The 17,820-nt window shown below is 40.1% G+C and overlaps 1 protein-coding gene across 3 annotated transcripts in view; it reads left to right on the top strand.

The window, feature by feature from the left end:
* Window positions 1-17,820, top strand: part of OSBPL8 (oxysterol binding protein like 8) — an 80,019-nt gene that overhangs the window by 15,161 nt on the left and 47,038 nt on the right. For 2 of the 3 annotated variants that reach the window (XM_072329926.1, XM_072329917.1), the window contains exons 2-3: window positions 10,908-11,011; window positions 15,638-15,674. In XM_072329926.1, coding sequence (XP_072186027.1) covers window positions 10,970-11,011; window positions 15,638-15,674 — 79 coding nt within the window. In that variant the 5' untranslated portion in view covers window positions 10,908-10,969. The remainder of the gene's footprint in view (window positions 1-10,907; window positions 11,012-15,637; window positions 15,675-17,820) is intronic. The other variant, XM_072329936.1, reaches the window with a different exon arrangement.

Raw genomic sequence — 17,820 nt, 5'->3', positions numbered from 1 at the left:
GGAGGTTCCTTGACCATTCAAGATTCCTTGGGCTTGAATTGAATAAATACTAACTTTTCTTTATTTGTTTTATTCTCTGGAGCATCTCAAAGAACTTCCAAGGAAGTGTTGAGGCTTCATTTTCCTGGTTGTGCGGCACAAAGCAACTTTGTATCCATACTCAGGCTGTAAAGGGACAGAACTCTGTTATCCCAACCACGGCACATACTTTCTTTTCTTCTTGAATGTATTTCATATCTTCTGCACAGGCCCCTGAGGGGAACATCAAATGTATTCTGGTCATGTTGTGATGTTGTTGCTACTTGTTGCTATTACTTCCTTGCTTGAGGATTGGCTTTGAGCTCTGGAAGACTTGCATTCTATCTTCACCTTTGGCAAAAGTTCTTTTTATGCAAGTTGCTTAATTTTTGTAAAGCATATGAGCAGTTGCCTGACTTGCATTCAACAGGAATATCAAGTTGAATTCTGAGGGCTGTAAATTGCAAGTGCATTGTCACTTGATTATGCTTGTATCTCTTCCGTTGCTGCTTTCATGGAAGACTCAGTACTTCGAATCCCCTAAAGAAATCCCATGGGGAACAGACACTTTAATGGATAGAGAAACACAAGGTCTGTCTAAGAAGTAAGAGCTGGGTAACGTGACAAGGTCTGGAATGTCACAGTGTGGTAAGCAACTGCACCTCTTATTTTGTATATACTATTATTATTGTTAGCACTGTTGCTTACTCTTCCATTTCTGTCCTGTTGAACTGTTTTTATCCGAGCCCATCAGTTCTGCCTTTTTCTGACTCCCTCCCCCATCCCACAGTGAACAGCTGTGTGGTGCTGAGATGCCTGCTGGCTTAAACCACAAAGCCAGCTTATATTGTTTAAGTGCCATTACTTCATACTGTCACTCAAAGATGTATGAAACTCCCAAAGCACTTCTAAATCAAAGTTGCTCAGTAGCTTCAGAAAGACAAACTGGAATGTTTGGCACTAAAAGCATTAGTCCTTGCTGAACCTTTGCACAGGCTACTTGAAATGTTAATTCTTTATTTAAAAAATAATAATAAAGAAAAACCCCACAACAGAAAATAGAACAGAAGAACTCTGTGACAGATCCCAAACCACAAACAGGTAGGATAGCAGTGACACAGAAAAACCCAGAAGTTTGTGCATCAACTTATTTTAATTAAGCAAAGAAAAAAACCCTAAAAAATTGGCATAAACAGTGGAAATCTAAATTAGACTTTCTAAATCGTTTCAATAAACCATGATGTGTAAGTGAGATGCTATCACTGCTTGTTTGAACTGCTGCTACTTGAAGTTACTATTTCCAAGGTTGTTCCTTTTGCTGTGCACTTCTCTGACCTTTTGCTCTTAAATTCTATTGTAGGAACTACCTTCTAGCACTGGCCTAAAGAAACCCAAAGGAAGGCCATCTCTTATGTCACTGACTCTATTTTAATATTAAGAAGAGACACGGCTGCTAAGAGAAGGAAAACTAAATTATACCAAAGAACATTAGGTTCCTGTTGGAAATACTCACCATGTTTAATACTGCAGAGTATCCATCTCATGAAATCCTCCTGGGCACAATGTAACTGTACAGCAGCTATGCAAAGCTCAGCTGAGATCCATGTTGAAGCTAAAAGCATGAAAGAGGGTTTACATCTTTCACTGATTTTCTTTTATGTGTGTCTCAGTTTAGATCTGAAGATAGGATTGTAGCTGATCTTCACAGAATCCCTTGGAAGTTTGTTTATGGAAGTGGTTAAACTAAGTCCTTGGGTGTAGAAAGGTGGTTCTGTGCTGGCAGGTCCTTGGTAGCTCTGGTTAAGGAAAGATGGATGGTGTTTTATTCTCTTTATATGAATGCTATTCCTTAATAGTGCTTACTAACGGGGAGGGGGGAAGCTTTACCATTGGTAGACTTTTGGAAGCCTGTAGTCCAGTGGTATTTCTAAATGATCATAGTTAAGTGGCAGCATGCTCTGAGTTACAGTCGTGCTCTTGTTGGGCACATGTCAGTGAGTCAGCTAAGCATCATTCTGAGGATTTTTTCACTACATGGAACCACCTACCCACCCCTTCACCTCCTTTTTCTGAAACTTAGTTCCCTTTTAACAGGGACAAAAATCTATTTTAAAAAGTGTTAAAATGGATTTGTCATCCTTTTCAGTTCTGAGAAGTGGCAAAATACACAGTGCGGAGGAAAGACTACAACTTTACACTGACTCAATTGGGGTGGAATGTTATTCATTTTATGAATTTCGTTTTCTTCTTTCTGCTATGATGTGCATTAAGAGGATTCTTTTCCTTTAACTCTCTTGTTAGTCAACAATTACCTTTTATATTGCTTTGAACTTGAGGAGCCTTGTTGCGTTTGGATCAAATTGAATTTTATAGCATCTGGATATAGAACAAAGAAATAGTTTGTGCTCTAAGGAGCTTACAGTCTAACACTGACAACTATTAGTTAGGAGATGCAGTAAGAAAAGTAAAGATTGGTATCTTTTTTGGTTAGTCACTCTAGTTACTGGGAAGGACCTCATGTACAACTGAACGTGCGATACTGTAATTCACTTCTAAATGATTCCTTTTGCATTTCTGCACTTCGGAAAGGATGTTTGTATGTTTGGTTTTTTAGTCACTTTTAAAGTTGATTATGTTTAGCATATTCTGAGCTTTGGCCTTCACAGGTGGGTGATGCTCTTGACAGCAGTATTAATCTGAATTTGCTTTAGTTGCATTTTGTCCATTTCCATTGTCAAGAGTGTACTGAGATAGATTTGACTGGCTTTGTTTTCTTTTGAGGAGAAATGCTGTCTTATTTTTTGACGTATCTGAAACTCCTGAAAAGATGGATGAGAGACTGTGGGTGAGAAAATGGGATGATTCTTAAGTAGAGGATCATGTAACAACTTGGATGAAGACTTGGAAACATGTTCTTGTCCATACTCCAGCAGTACAGATTTTTTTAAACATAAATGGTATTGCAGTTTAGATAATACATGTTCTGATGTCTGAGATAATGCAAATACCCAGCAACTAAAACTGTAAATTAACTCTTAGAAAGCAAAATATGTCGTACAACTGTCTGACTAGTTATGCTTTCTGAAACTGTTACAAACTGGAATCCTGCTTGTGTTTGCTTGAGTCAGCTCAGAGAGGAGTGACACTGGAATTCAGCTGTGATGGCTTTTGTTACGGCCCTGATGATAACTGTTTGTCCAAGCAAAGTCGCTGCCACTTCAGAAGTACTGAAACTTCAATTTAAGCTGTCATGTTGTACTTCATTTCTGCTAGGTAAACAGCCCTCATCGGGTCACTGTTCATCATGCGATTGGCAATTCACTCTCCTGCAGTAATGTGATTCCTTGCAATTAACTACGTGTAATCTCAGAATAGCTTTCTTTGAAGCTGTATTCCTCATGAAGTCGATGGTAATCTTGACTTTTACATGACATGTAAAATAGTTCAGTACCTATGATGTAGATAGTAACTTAGATATTTAGAGGGTTTCTTCACTGAAAATAGTATTCTGCTTCTTTTGAAGTATTAAAATAGACTTTCAGCATTCTCTTATTGAGGCTTTTTCAAGTCTTGATATGATTAAAGTAGTTTTCTTAGGCTTGAAATAGTAGGTGTCCGTTTTTTGGTTTTTTTTGATGCTTTGTCTCTGTACCTGACAGTAATATCTGTCAAGGGAAAACAAAAATAAGAACAACAAAAAAAATCCTTTTAGGAGAAACAAGGTTGGATTTGTTTTGGAAAGTTCCATGCAAAGGAAACTCAGGTCTGTCTCAGTTTATCAGAATGGCGACTGACTCCAGCATCGGAAATGGAAGGAAATGTTCTGTCTCCTATCCATCTTGTCAATGGAAACATCTCTGCTGACTTACCTTTCTTTTTCATTTCAGAAAAACCTTTTACAAAAACACTACCTTTTATTTTCCAGTGGTTTGACTCCTTTTGTTTCCTCCTTGGTTTCCAACCAGCGCTGGATAGGTCCATAGCTGTAAGCATAGCCCATGTCTTCACAAAGCCAGAGGCAGAGCTCTGTGCCACTGCCATGCTGGACATACAAGCAGAGAGGCATCTAAAAAGTCACTTGCTCTAGCCCTGTTAAAGTTATCTGCCTGTGTCTGTTTAAAGCAGTGTGTCACAATGTGGCTGAAGTGGTCTGGGAGCACATCCTGTAATGCAGGCCACTCTGGAAGCAGCCACCAGAGCAGCCCAGCGTGGAGGGCTGTTAGCTTGGAGACTTGTTCAGCTGTGACCACAAGGGCTGTCCTGCTGCAGCCTCATATAGGTGTCCAAACGAGAGATAAGAAGACATGGGAAGTACCAACCTGCCTCTCAGCACAGCACAGGGGATATTACTGGGAGCTTCTTGGCTTCTAATGCAAGCATCTCTGAAGAGATGAATGTGAGTTGGGTAGATAATGTATGTGTGGCATTAGCAGTAACTTTACAGTTGGGAATGAGAAATTTCAACGCTGTTAGACGAGAGGCAGGATTCTCTAAAATTGAAATGATTGAACTTGTCACTCTTCTAAAACATATGCTAGCTTATCATCTTTGGGCAGGAGAAACATAAGGCCAGTGTGACCCGGAGGGTGGGGGCGGGCGGTTCTGAAAGGAAAACAGCATGAAAGGTGTCTAACCACTTTGTCAGAGTGCGCCTTTTTTTTTCCTTCAGACAAAGGCTGTCCTTGAGCAATGTAATCTCTTTTAAACAATGCTGGTGGTGATAGAATGGCATCTGCTGGAAGGCGGGTTTGGTGTCCGCTTGGTTATTTTGATGGTTGGTACTGCAGCATCTTGGGCTAGAAAAACAAAATAATAGATTTGCCTGTGAAAGGTGTCATTCAATCTTCTTTCCCTACACCATCACAACAAAGCAGGACAAGTCCTTTGAGTGTTTTATGAAGCTTCATAGATGTTCTCTGTTTCAATTTTAGTAAATGCAAAAATACTAATATCTCCTCGCATTCTTATGTTCAAAAGCTAGATTTCACCCTTGATAAAACTGCCTTGTGAAGGCAATGGGACTAATGCTCCAATAACTGGATGTCTTTATACAAAGAAATAGTCATTTTTACCACTAAGACCAACAGTCCCTTTGTATCGTGGGAGCAGTCATGCAAAACATGCATCATGAAGACTGGGACAGGCTGGGGAGCTTTGAAGTGTACTTGAATGGCAGAAGGGTTTCGGAATATCTGACATAAGCTCTGAGAGAATGTTAGCATCCTTTTTTTGCCAAAACAAGTTTTCCTGTGGGATGTTTGTTTAAGGTAGCAATTCATTAAAGTTGCAGTGGCTGTTCGGAAGCCTGGTATCCCTTTCTTGGCATTCATTGCCATCTACCACTAACAAAGTATAGCTGAACTATCAGAGCTATGCATCTACTTTCCAAAGTTTTTCTAGGTGAGAACTTTGTCAAGTCTTTCTGAAGTGTTTCACCCTTCCTGTTTTGTTCTGTCTGAAAACAGCAATAGAGAAACAGAGGAAAGAGCTTTCTTTGCACATGAGCTGTTTGTTCAGGAAATGAGAAGGCAGGTGATGAAATTGACAGTGGAAGGAAGCATTTCAAAAGCGTGTATTTGTTGACTTAGAACATTAAATGGCCACAATATATGTGGGTGTGGGGGGAAGGGGGGAAACACGTGAGGTATCTGTTGAATTTGGTGTTTAAACTTTGAGGGTTTAAATGTTGTGATTCAGAGCTAACCATGCAGTTGAACAACTTCCCCTAGATTATCACTAGTTTTGTCAAGCATTTGTATTTGACCTGACTTTGCAGTAAGAGAGATGGAACTGGAGGGTTTATTCAGCTCTCAGATTTCTCTCTGACAGAATTGCAGAGTAAAGCTTCTCTCAAGTTATTACAGATTCTTGTTAGCATGCATAATGTGCTTACTTTTAGTAGCTGAAGAAAATGTGATTTAGTTTTTTCAATAAGGTCTTCTACTCGCTTTTGACCTTTCTGGACAGTTGCCATTTTTACCAGTAACTCAGCTTCAGTTTCTGCTTTCTCGGAACTGCTCTCAACAAGCACGTGGCCCTTGGCATGTGGTGACACTGTGTTATGTGCAAGAGGCTGACCTGATCTGTTGTTTGTTAATAGAGCGTACTCAGTGTGTGTACTCATAAACTGAAAGAGCTGGTGTGTGGTCTTGTGCAGCATCCAGGGTGCTGTATTTCTTCTGGTGCACTGAATTCAGACAGCCTCAGATGGGAGATGGGAGATGCCTCAGATGGGAGATGCCTTCTCCCTGTCATGTGGCTGCTGAAAGATACTTGAATTATTTGAAAGCCTTAGTTTGATTATCCTAGTTAGATTTAGGTTTTAGACTTAATGAATTTCTTAAAACTTCTTCTTCCTGTTCCTATTAGCTCTTAATTTTTAAGAAATTTATCTTTTTTTTTTTTTTTTTTAATAGCACCTATACCATTCTCACGGGTACTATTTTAAGCTTTCATACAGCTTTACTGAACTGAACCCACTGAAAACCACAGCTGAGAACTGCTTACATGGGCCTATCTAGTGATCCTGGTGGACACTGAATTGACTGTGAGGGAGCAATGTGCCCTTGTCACAAAGGAGAATGATGCTCTGGGCTGCAATAGGGTGCTGCCAACTGGTCGAGAGAGGTGATTATTCCCCACCACTCAGCAGTGAGGCCATGCTTGAAGTGCTGTGTCCAGTTCTGGGTTCCCTGGTACAAAAGAGACAGAGACATATTGGAGAGAGTTCAGTGAAGGGCCTCAAAGTGGGAAAAGCTAGAAGTGTTCAGCCAGAAGATCTCTTCTCTTAGTGATCCTAAGGGGAGGATGTAAAGAGGATGGAGCCAGGTTTTTTTCAGGGTGCCCAGTGCGAGGATAAGAGCCAGTGGGCACAATCAGGAGCACAGGAGGTTCCTTCTCAGCACCAAGAAACAGAGCATTGGCAGAAGCTACTCAGAGAGGCTGTGGAGTCTCTTCCTTGGAGATCTTCAGAAGCCACATGCACAGGGGCTTGGGCACCCTTCTCTGGGTGTCCCTGCTGAGCGGGGGTTGGAACAGATGGACCCCAGGGGCACTGCCAACCTAAATGATTCAGTGGTTCCCCGTGGAGTATTTCTCAGGTGCTGTTGTGACTGCAGAAAGGACTTAGGTCAGTTCTTACCCTTCCTGATGCCAATGCAAACAGCAAGGTTTCTTTTTTGCTAGCGTGCCTGTCTGTGTTTGTTGCCGCACTGATCTGTGAAGTCAAGTAATTACACCCGTGTCATCGTAACAAAATTTAGAGTATGCTGTCAGCTGATAACCATCTTGGGCATTTGAAGTGCAGTAACTTATTCTAGACCTTAAAGAAAGAAGGCAGGTGTCCAACAGATTAGCAGGTCTGCTTTGAGGTCAGAGCCCTGGAGGATGTTTCCCCCTTGGGCAGGCCAGAGCAGCGCACAGTATCCATTTCAGCCAGCACTCGCTGCAGCCCATTAGCGGGTCACAGATGGGGCTGTGTGCTTGTCTACGAGTTACTGCGTTGGACTGTAAACTGTGATACTACAGCAGATCAGGAAACAGCAGCACGGTGCAAATGGGATATCTAATGACTGCAGGTGACGGTGCTTAAGGACAAAGCTAAAACCTACCTAAATTATATAGCCTGCGAAGATTCGGGTATCTTGATTCATTGATGAAACAGCAATGGCAATGAAATAGAGGTGTTAGCATGACAAGTTGTTGGCTGTGTGCTAAGTGGCCTCTCCCTTTTGCTTGAAATGTGTGCTTCTGAGCTAATCACCCTAGATTATTTTCACAGTTGGAAAGTAATAGCTTATTTTATAGCACGATTTGTCTAACTGTTAAAGCTGCTTTAAAATGAGCAATATCATTCTAAGTTCCTGCTTGTATCTTTGTTTATAAAAGAAATGGGCTGTCATCATATATTTATCTTGAAACAATGTCAGTTTGTGAGCTCTTACGAGGTGTGATTATGGAATGGGAACGTCTGTAAATTAAAAAACCCAAGCCGACCAACCAGACAGACAAACAGATTGTCCATGTTGGTGTGTGTAACAAGAACAGCGAAAGCACATCCTAAAGGCCTCCCAGAAGCTAAGAAGGTGGTGGTTTAAAATTGGGGTTGTATTTTCCAACCTGATGTTTGGGTTGTTGGAAGTAGAAAAGGCTGCGCTCACTCTTGGAAGCGCCCTCACAGTGACCTGACTGCAGCTGAAAAATACATCTCCCCCGTCCTAAAATCTGTCATTTTCAAGATAAATTTCTTCTCAAAGCTGAGACTTACTTTCCTTTTTGGCAATATCCTTTTGTTAGAGATCCCTTTTCCTGCTTTGGTATTTATTTTGGTACATTCAGAACCAACACTGTACGCTTTCAGCCTCTGTTTTGCCAGGAGAAATAAGTGTAGCCCACCATCTGCTGATCTGTGAAACAACGTGGGGGAGTGCAGTCCTCTACCAGTTCCGCACCTGTTCTATTCTTGCAACTGTTCCAACGTGGGCAGGCTAAGCCTTTCTTCCCCTGTAACTCCTCCGTGGTGCACTGGACTGTGCTGGATGGTCTGCTGCCTGGCCAGCACAAAAGGCAGGAAATGCCAAGAAGTGGATATTAGGGTAGGTGCTGTGGGTACCACCTTTGCGACTGAAAGAAGGGAAGATGAAGAAATGGCTGCAGTATTGTGGACAGACAGAACCAGAATGCACCTGGAGTGCTGCCAATACAAATCATTAGTCGAAGATATCTGGTAAAAATAGAGATCTGTTTAAAACAGCTTTAAGGTGAATATTCCAGTGTCAGGAAAGATCTGTTTATTGGATAACTGAGCATGGCAGCGAGTTCGTGCAAAGCCAACAGCTGACTGACTGCTTTAGGTATCGGTGTGTGCATCTGTTGGCGGTGTCACTCCTTTTTCATCCTGTTCAAGAGTGCTTAGTGTTTCCGTAAATTGAATGTGTGTGCAGCCATCCTGGTGCTGCTGAATAGCCTGCTAATAATAGAGCTCCTAATGGGCGTGGGGTGAAGAGATGAAAAGGAGCAGCCTGCAGGAGTGTGAAGCAGTTGTGCCTTGGTGGTCTGCACCCTGTCTGCTCCTGGGGAGGCAGCGCTGCTGTGCCTGCTGCTCCTGGAAGTAAAGCGGTGGGGATGAGTTCTGCCTGCAGTAACGTTATCTTTCACCTCAGTAATGTCAATTAATCCCTTATAATCTCCCTTCCAATGGATAGTGTTTCCAATTTAAATGAAACATCCCAACATATACTTCCCAGTTACGTGTCATCTCAGTACTTGCTGAGGTACATGAATAAGCTCTTCCTTGATTCTTGAACTGAGTCATAGAGAACAATAACCTTTGCAATTTCTTAAGCACAATGGCAGACTATGACTTTGTTTAAAAAAGTTATCACTTTCTTTTGTGTTTCAGTGGCGTATGTTATGGTAATTTAGTATTTCAATTTGCTATGGTGTGTTAATTCTATTTGCTCTGCCTAAGGGAGTTTTATTAAGGGAGATTTAATTCTAATGTGCTTTATGTAATACAAGAACAAAAATTATGGCAATTATGGAACAGTTGAACAAATGCTTGTTCTTTGTAGTGAGGTTTTCTTCCACGAGTATGTATTTCCCAAGGCAGGCTTGGAGCTGCATGGCCAGGTTGGTGTGGTCTCCCCTCTTTTCCCATCTCTCTCCCTGTCCTCCCGCAGCCTCCAGTGCCCATAAGGCTGTGGGACCACCTTCCCCTCTGCTCAGTTACTCTTTCTGCTATTGCTTGAGCAGAAGCTACAGTTTCACGTGTACCCCAAGCACAATATGCTAATACTGTAGCTTAAAGAAAATTCCACTGTCTTCATGTTCCTCTTCTTGCCCAAATGTTCAGTATCTGGCTTCTGACTCAGCTTCTTCCTGCCCAGCCCTTCTTAGAAAGGGAGAAGAAAGCATTCTTGGGCTAATACTATGCTGACTGCTTGCTCTGGCAAGAGGGCAGGCACTGTGAGTGTGGTTGAAGGCTGCTGGGACAGCTGGTTCTCCTGTGGGATGCTGCCTTTCTCTGTTCTGCATGGGCTGGCTTGCAGCCCTCACTTCTGTTTCTGTGGAGCTGGGGGCATCTCTGTTCCCATCCCATCTTCATCGGCTTCCTTCTTTGAACCCACTAAACACTTGGTTAAGCCTTGCCACTGCTTTGTTTCCAAACCCTTTTCTTGTCTCACTATTAACTTCAAATGTGGTGTGAGTACAGAGGTTATTTTATGGCTTTTGTTCTCTATCAGAGAAGTAAATAGGAAGTATCAAGAGAATGAGGCATTGTTTGCCAGATTCCAGGGCAGCGACCATGAACTGAATGTCCAGGCGTGCCACAGAGGGGCTGGTTGCCTTGAATAATTCAATTTCTCTGTTGTGGTTCCACAACAAATTGAGAAGCTCTTCGACTCTACTATTCCAGAACACCTTCTGTATATCCAAGCAGCTTGTGTGTGTGTGTGTGCTTGTGTGTGTGTGCTTGTGTGTGTGTGTGCTTGTGTTTGCAGGGCAGGAGCAGTGTGCTGCTGCTGATGTCTGGAGGGAAGGAAAAAATACAGAGGAAAACTGAAGGATTTCCCTCCATCTAGCTATCTCTTTTGTTTTGTTTATGTTTTTCCAGCTCTTCCTCATTTGTGGCAAGTGTGCCTAAATGTAAAGGCTTGCCTTTGTGAGTGTATGTGGAATAGCTTTTGTTTTGGCCATTTATTCAGCAGCTAACTTCTCCCTTCACTCCTAAAAGGCTGAGTTTTATAGCTAGTGTGTGCATTTTGCAAGGAACCGTAATGCAGAGTGCATAGAGTAGAAGATTCTTTGTTCTTTTAAGAGAGAATATGAGAGATTTTTAATGGATTTCAGACTCTGAACATTACTTTTTTTGTTTGTTTTCTCTCCAGGACCCTGAGTGGCAGGATGGAAGAACTGTAGCTGAAGGAGAGACACAGCACGCTCTTTCAGCATGGAGACTGTTCTGGTTGATGGGGAACTTGACAGAAATTCAGTGAGTAACTTAAATGTGGCTTCATGTATTCAAATGAAAGCAAAGATGTTTTTCCAAGGAGAAGGGCTAAACGGCTTGAATTGTTTCTGTTGGAGCTGATGCTTTCCTGGTAAATGCACTTGGTACATTATGTCCTACCAACCATAATTTGGTAGGCTCTAATGGCAGGAGTGCTGGATGTCAGGAAATGTCTGGTTCTTGGGTTTTATACTTTGTTCATCTGAATCCCAAAAGAAAAATATTCCTGTCAGTCTCACTTGTTACACTTTACTAGTTACTTACTATGAACAAAAAGAAAAATAAAACATTTATTGATGGAATGGGGGCAGGAACAGAAGGGAGAGAGGTAATGATGTATTTTCTGCGTTATTTGAGGTATAAAAATTGGCAATCTATGCAGATTATAAATTTACTGAAGTAGTGAATCTCCCAGCGCTCTTTCTAAGCACAAGTTAAAAACAGGAAGAGCACAGTGGGTGCTGTGACACTTAGTCATCGTCAGGCTGTCAGAATTATTTAAGAACTTAATTTTTCCACAAGCTATGTTGTGTGAAAGCACTCTAATTACTGAAGTAGGAAATGATTTTTTCCTTCCAGAGCTGCTTTCTGATACAAAGTGCTGCCTCCAAAAGGCAAAATCGGAGTCTAAATTGAGGTGAAAATGAAGTTTAACACTTAATTAGCTACAAACTTTTTTTTTTTTTGTGTTGGTTAAACTGCCGCACGAAGCTGTTCATTTGATAACATAAAGGCAGTAAGAAAATACTTTTGAGACAATCACTTCGAGATTGTTTTACAGAGCACTTAAAAAAAAATTGTGTTGTTTTTTTATTTCCCTACAGTTTAAAAAGTTCCCTAAGTTGTGCAGGACAAATACGTGCACATCCCATGCACAATGAACTTGGAGTGTCATCTGTCAACTCCCTAATGGGATATTTTATTTAAAAATAAATTCTGTTCTGTTTGACTCACAACATACTTGAGCGGTGAATGTTTTGCTACACAATTTACAATTGAAGTCCTTTGGAGCATTTCTAGAAGATAGTTGAAAAGCTGGTTTTAAAAGTTTCAGCTCTTTTACCTGGTTTGAGTTATTTTTGTGTGTATTTTTTCTTGCTTGCCTGTGAAGTTAAAACAGAGGAGATCAAGGAGATCACAGGACTCAATATTGTGATCTCTTCTTTCCAGAATCTAGTCAACGGAGAAAAGCTGTATGTGAAGTGCTTATCCTAGGTAGTTACTGTGTCTGAATTATACTGCATCTGTATTATGACACCAGCAAACATTGTTTCATAGTCTTGACATGGTAGTGCAAAATACTGTGAATACTTTGGTCTGAGTTGTTGTTGAAAAATGTTTTTGCCTACTTTTCTGAAAAATAATCATTAAAATAAGCTTAATTAGCACAGAGTACAAGGTATTTAAAGTGAATATTTGTTGTAAAGATTGTTTTCTAATTACTACTTTTAACAACTTTGAAATCAACTACTTTTGACCAAGGTATGCATTTTATGTTGCATTTGGTATAAAGTTGAACAGCCAGTCCTTATTTAAATGCATTGGCAGATGGAAAAGTACCTTCTTTTTTTTCCCCCTCATAATTTATCGGTCCTTTTTACTGGTTAGCTATGCAGGCTGGGTTAGTGGTCCTAAACTTAATTGAAACGTGACTAATATTAGTGATTTATATGTAATAAAGATGGCTTCCCAAAAATATCTCTTTTCAGCAGGCTAAAAATTCTGATTTGGCTTTAAAATATGTATTCAAACTCTATTAAGAATTTAGTGATAGGTTTAGATTGTAAGTCTAGTAAATATCTTTAACAAATTGATCTCTTATAGTGTGAGATAGAGACACACTAGCATGACATTCACTTTTGTTTTTGCCTAATCTTCGACAGGAAAAGGATTTTGTTTTATAGGACAAGTTGGCAGATGTAATTCTAGGCTTAGTGGCAGTTAGTATAAGCTTTATCCCCGAGAAATGAATGTCTAAAAATAATGCTTTTCTGAAGCGCAGAACAGCTTTTGTGTGAAAACAGTATTATTGGCACTGTTGCATGAGGTGGTCTGCATCGCTGTTCTTCATTCTTTGGTCTTGAATAGTTGAAACGTTACTGGGAGGAGTGCTGAGCTTTGTGAGGTTTGGTAGAACCATTTTTAATTGAATACACTTCAGCAGAAACTAAATTATTTGATGTTGAGATCCTCCCTTGTCAGAAGATTTACTCTGTAACTGAAGCATGTTGTCAGTTAAACAAACGTGATAATACAGTGGGCTGTGTTTCTGGAAATACGTTTACATTGATTTGTCTTAATTCTTTATATTCAAAATAAAAACTGTGGGAGATGAGGAACAGGAACGCCCTGAGGGGGGCATTCTTTGCAAAGCAGCCACTGAGGTAGTAAAACGATCATTTTTTTTGTTTCCTGAGGGCTTTGAATTGCTGATCTGCAGGGATAGGAATTGCAAATCATTGAGTTGCAATAGGCTATTGGAAAGTAAAGAGGTCTTCTTGACTGAAATAATCTCATCTCAGTATTCTAACGTCTCATATCGGGTTCAGAATATTCCTCTGGTTTTAGGTAAATGCACAGGCCCAGCGCTTTCTAATGAAGGGGATGCTGACCAGCAAGGAACGTGGTTGGGTGTGTAAACAGAATGTTTATTGGAGAAGACTGGGGACAGAGGGGACAGAGTTAGCCAGGCTTGTATTTCAGTCCCTGGCATGGGAGCTGTTTGTACCAGTGCATAGGATTAACCAGGCAATGCTAAAATATTTACGCAAAAGTCCCTGCGTCGTCTCAGGTGACCAGTTGCCCTGCTCTGTGGTGTCATGTTGTATCTTGGTCAAACTGCTTGAGAAGCAGGCAGTGAGACAGAACCCTCTGCTGTGCTTTTTCTCTGTTTCTTCAATGCGTAAGTATGCACTGTTAGCAGCTGTGCTGTCTGAGCATCAGAAACTTCTGATCTGTGTGCCCGTTAATAATCTATTTTTCCAGTTCTCTTCTTTTGCTTTCCGACTTGCAGTGTGAAATAAAGCAGACCAGCATTGAGCATTGGCGCTTCAAGTCCTTCCATCAGCTGCTGGATCTGTTACTGCAAACTCTTTCCTAGCTCTCCTGTCAGTAATTCTCTTCAATCTGTAAACAGCATAGGCTAATACAGTTACAATCCAAACAGCAGTTTTCTCCTGCCGTATGTTGCTAAAAAGCTGTACCTTGAAAACTGTTGAATTATTGTATGCACTTCATACGCTGGTACTTGTCTGGTAAGTTCATGAGTTCTTAAGGATTGTTTCCCTCTGACCTGAAGTGTCTGACAGGCAGAAGGCTGTATATCAAGCACATTTTATTTCAGCTTCTCTTGTTCAATCACATCTATTTCCATGAAGTGCAGCGTTATGAAAGAAGCGTTCCCTCATCTTTCCAATGACTTGTCCTGCAGTTCCATAATTCTTGTTGCAATATTTTAGGTTTGCTTGTCACTGCATGTTGCAATGATGATTTGATGCCCCTTGGCAGCTGTGAGGGATAATAGTCTGCGTTTTAAGATGGGGAGTGATGAGTCTCCTGCTTGCAAAGATTTCTACTTTTTTCTAATTTGCTTTTAATTAGTCCTGGTAACAGAGAGGCAAACATGAATACTCTATAAGCAGGGTGAAGATTTCTTTCCTACATGGAACTGGAGCTCAAGGTTTTTGTTTGAGGTATAGTAGGTACGGCTTTTTCGGATTTATTTTGGTGTTAGAAAGGAAATAGCATTTCATGATGATCTGTGTGCTGGCTTTCACCTCTTTTGTTTTTTTATGTGTCTCAAAAGTAATGAACTTTTTGAGTCATGGATAGAACTTACCTTGTCTGTACACTGCTGAGCACAGTGGGATCTTAAGCCCATTGTGGCTTTGGGTAGTAGCGACTTTTAAGCAATTCCAGTGTCAGAAAGGTGTCCAGACTGTTAGTGTGTGATTGTTCTCCTGCAGTGGCCACATTTCACATATTTCAATGTGAGGAGGATAATTTGTTAATGCAAATTAGTTCTTTGGATATATTTTGATACAAAATGTGACTTCTAGGTTGATGTTTGCCTGCCAAAGCCATTAGGCTTGGATATCTCTTTAGCACTTTTGTGTTTGTTCGCACAATAATGATTGTTTAAGAACCTTTTTATTTCTGAAACACCTGTCTTAAAGTGGACCAGTTTTGGAAATAAATGTTGTGTTATTTCAACTGTCTTTGGAGCTTTGGCCTTCTGAAAACATTTCAGCTGGAAATTTCTTAGTGTACGTTATGTATCAAGTCATAGGAGCAGTGGGAGATTCCACTCAGAATTAACAGCTTAGTCAGTTGCTCATCGTGTACACTAACCACACACAGTGATGGCTTCTAATGGCTTCTTTATTAGTATATTTGTCAGTTTTGTTGCTTTGACTTTTCTGAGCTGCTAAGTCTCTTGAGGTCTTGCCTTTGGTATTGAGGTGCATGTTGTATTTTAGTCATGAACTAACTCTGTTTTCATTGTCCTTCTTTCCTCCTGCTGCTGCTGCTGCTTTTGTGCACTTGCTTCTTCCTGGCCTGGATCTTTTTGTTTGCTGTTCTCCGTTCTTCAATTGTATGTGTGCACAGCATCATGGTGATAACAGAGACTCTCATGGACCGTCAAGTAAGTGAACTCATCTTTACTATGGTATTTTGGACATATGTGCACCATAGGTAACCTCTTTCTTTGTAAATGAGCCCCTGTGCTAAATATTTCGTTTTCTTCTGTCTTCAAATCCAGAAGCTGAGATATAGTGGAAAATTTACTGTTTTGAAAAAAAAAAACAACAAAACAAAAACAATCCTTAAAAAGCTACTGTACTGTAGACAATAAAGACAAGGAAAAGTGGTTCAGAAACAAATTCATTTTTGCACTTTATGTTTATGGCAGTGTGTGGTTTAATTTCACTAAGTCATTTCAATAAATCATCAGAAATCCACTGGTGCATATACTGTGGTACTCAAAGATTGACTGCTGTTTCAATAGAGAAAGCTTATGTGTGTTCATGAGTGTGCAGTCAAAGATTGACTAGTGCCACTGTTTCTGTGCATCAGTGTGACTGTATGATTGGCAGAGTAATTTTGCCTGCGACTTAGAGTTTGTGTATGTGAGGGAGGGACAGGTGCAGACATGAACTTTCTTCTTTGTAAGAAATCTGTGCAGAAGTTAAGATTTTAATCAATTTTTGTGGGCTGTTCATTAACCCCATACCAGGTAGAAGTTTTCTCTATATGAAGAACACATTTTGATGAGGCACATTCTTAATATAAAAATGGTATTTAATCATGAAAATACTTAAAATAGAAAGGATTCTTTTAGCATCCAACCATTCATTTTTCAAGTTAATACATTTTTCTACTTTTTGTAATGATAGATGTACAAAATAAATTTCTTTGAGGTTTTTAACTCTGTTTTGCAGATTAATGTACAGGCTGCTGCTGGCCTCTTGTCTCAGTTTATGATATATAGTTAATGGCATCCACAGCTTCTTGTGTCTTCTGAGCTGCAGATAGGAGGTACAAAATGTCTCCTGGACTTTGATTGCAAAAAATCTCACAATCTAATGTAAAAATGACCATCTTGCTCTAAGCGTACCTGCTTGAGCGAGGGGATAGAAAAGATGAGCTGCAGAGATCCCGTCCAACCTTAACTACTCTGTGATTCCTTGAAACAGATATGAGATGGCTGTGTCATATAAATGTTTGATTTGAAATCTGGCATTTACTAGAGTGTACTCATAAGCATGCAGATTGTTCCTGAAGCCTCTTTTTCCCACATTTTGAAGTTATTTTTCATGGTGTTTTTTTTTTTTTTTCAGTGAAAGAAGTAACTATGCTAGGTGCTAGAAAATTCCTGAAAACAGACTATCTAAAAGCTTAATGCTAAAATAACTACCTAAATAATACTGCCAATTTACCAACTAATAATTTTCCTCATTTTCTGTAAGTGGAGTTACTGTTGCTTCTTAAACAGTAAAAACTAATGCAGAAATGAATTTGAATAAACCTTTTCCTATATCTCATGTCCTTGTACTGTTTCTAAGTGTGTAGGCGCTTTGGTATGCTCATTATGGAACAGAAGAATTGGCAATCTACCACTTCAGTTATTCTTTTCATAACCTAATCTGATGAAATAAATTGGCTGTAAAGACCTCAATTTATATTTCTTCTGATACGTAAATCTTACTGACAATCTATAATTAGTAATTTGATTGCTAGTATTGAAAAATAGAAGTATAAATCATCATCTTTAACAGTTCTGTTGGTATTCAAATGTGCCCTCCAAAGATTCACAGAGGCTTTGATGTTTACTACTTAACATTTCTTTCTGAAAATAGCATTCTGCTTAGCTTCAAGGAGGTAGATTATATGAGTTTAAACACGTTCAGGTAAAGGATGAACTAAGTTCTTTTCTCTTTTGGGTGAGAGCTCTGAAGCCTGAGCTAAAGTCTAAAAATACATAACCACTTCAAGGCCATTGAGTGGAAGAAATGGTTGGCAATGCTATTGTATCTTACTTGATGTGCATGCTGAGTATGTCTCTACTGAATCCGTTTCTCCAGTTGCAGAGATGGCATATGAAACCAAAGAATTAAGTGGCATGTTCCCTGGGATCATTAGAAAAAACAGATTTTGGATGTCCATGCCATAAAGACCTGACTAAGAAGCTAAGACTTCACTCTCTAGAAAGTGTGGGTGCTTTGAAGATTATCCAGAATCTGAGTGTGGGTTTTGAGACCCACATTGTTCATTAGTTTGCCAAGATTTTA

The sequence above is a fragment of the Excalfactoria chinensis genome, chromosome 1 (genome assembly GCF_039878825.1).
Source record: "Excalfactoria chinensis isolate bCotChi1 chromosome 1, bCotChi1.hap2, whole genome shotgun sequence".
Classification (NCBI taxonomy): domain Eukaryota; kingdom Metazoa; phylum Chordata; class Aves; order Galliformes; family Phasianidae; genus Excalfactoria; species Excalfactoria chinensis.
Note: the sequence above shows the minus strand (reverse complement) of the source record. Positions and strands in the feature narration are given on the sequence as shown.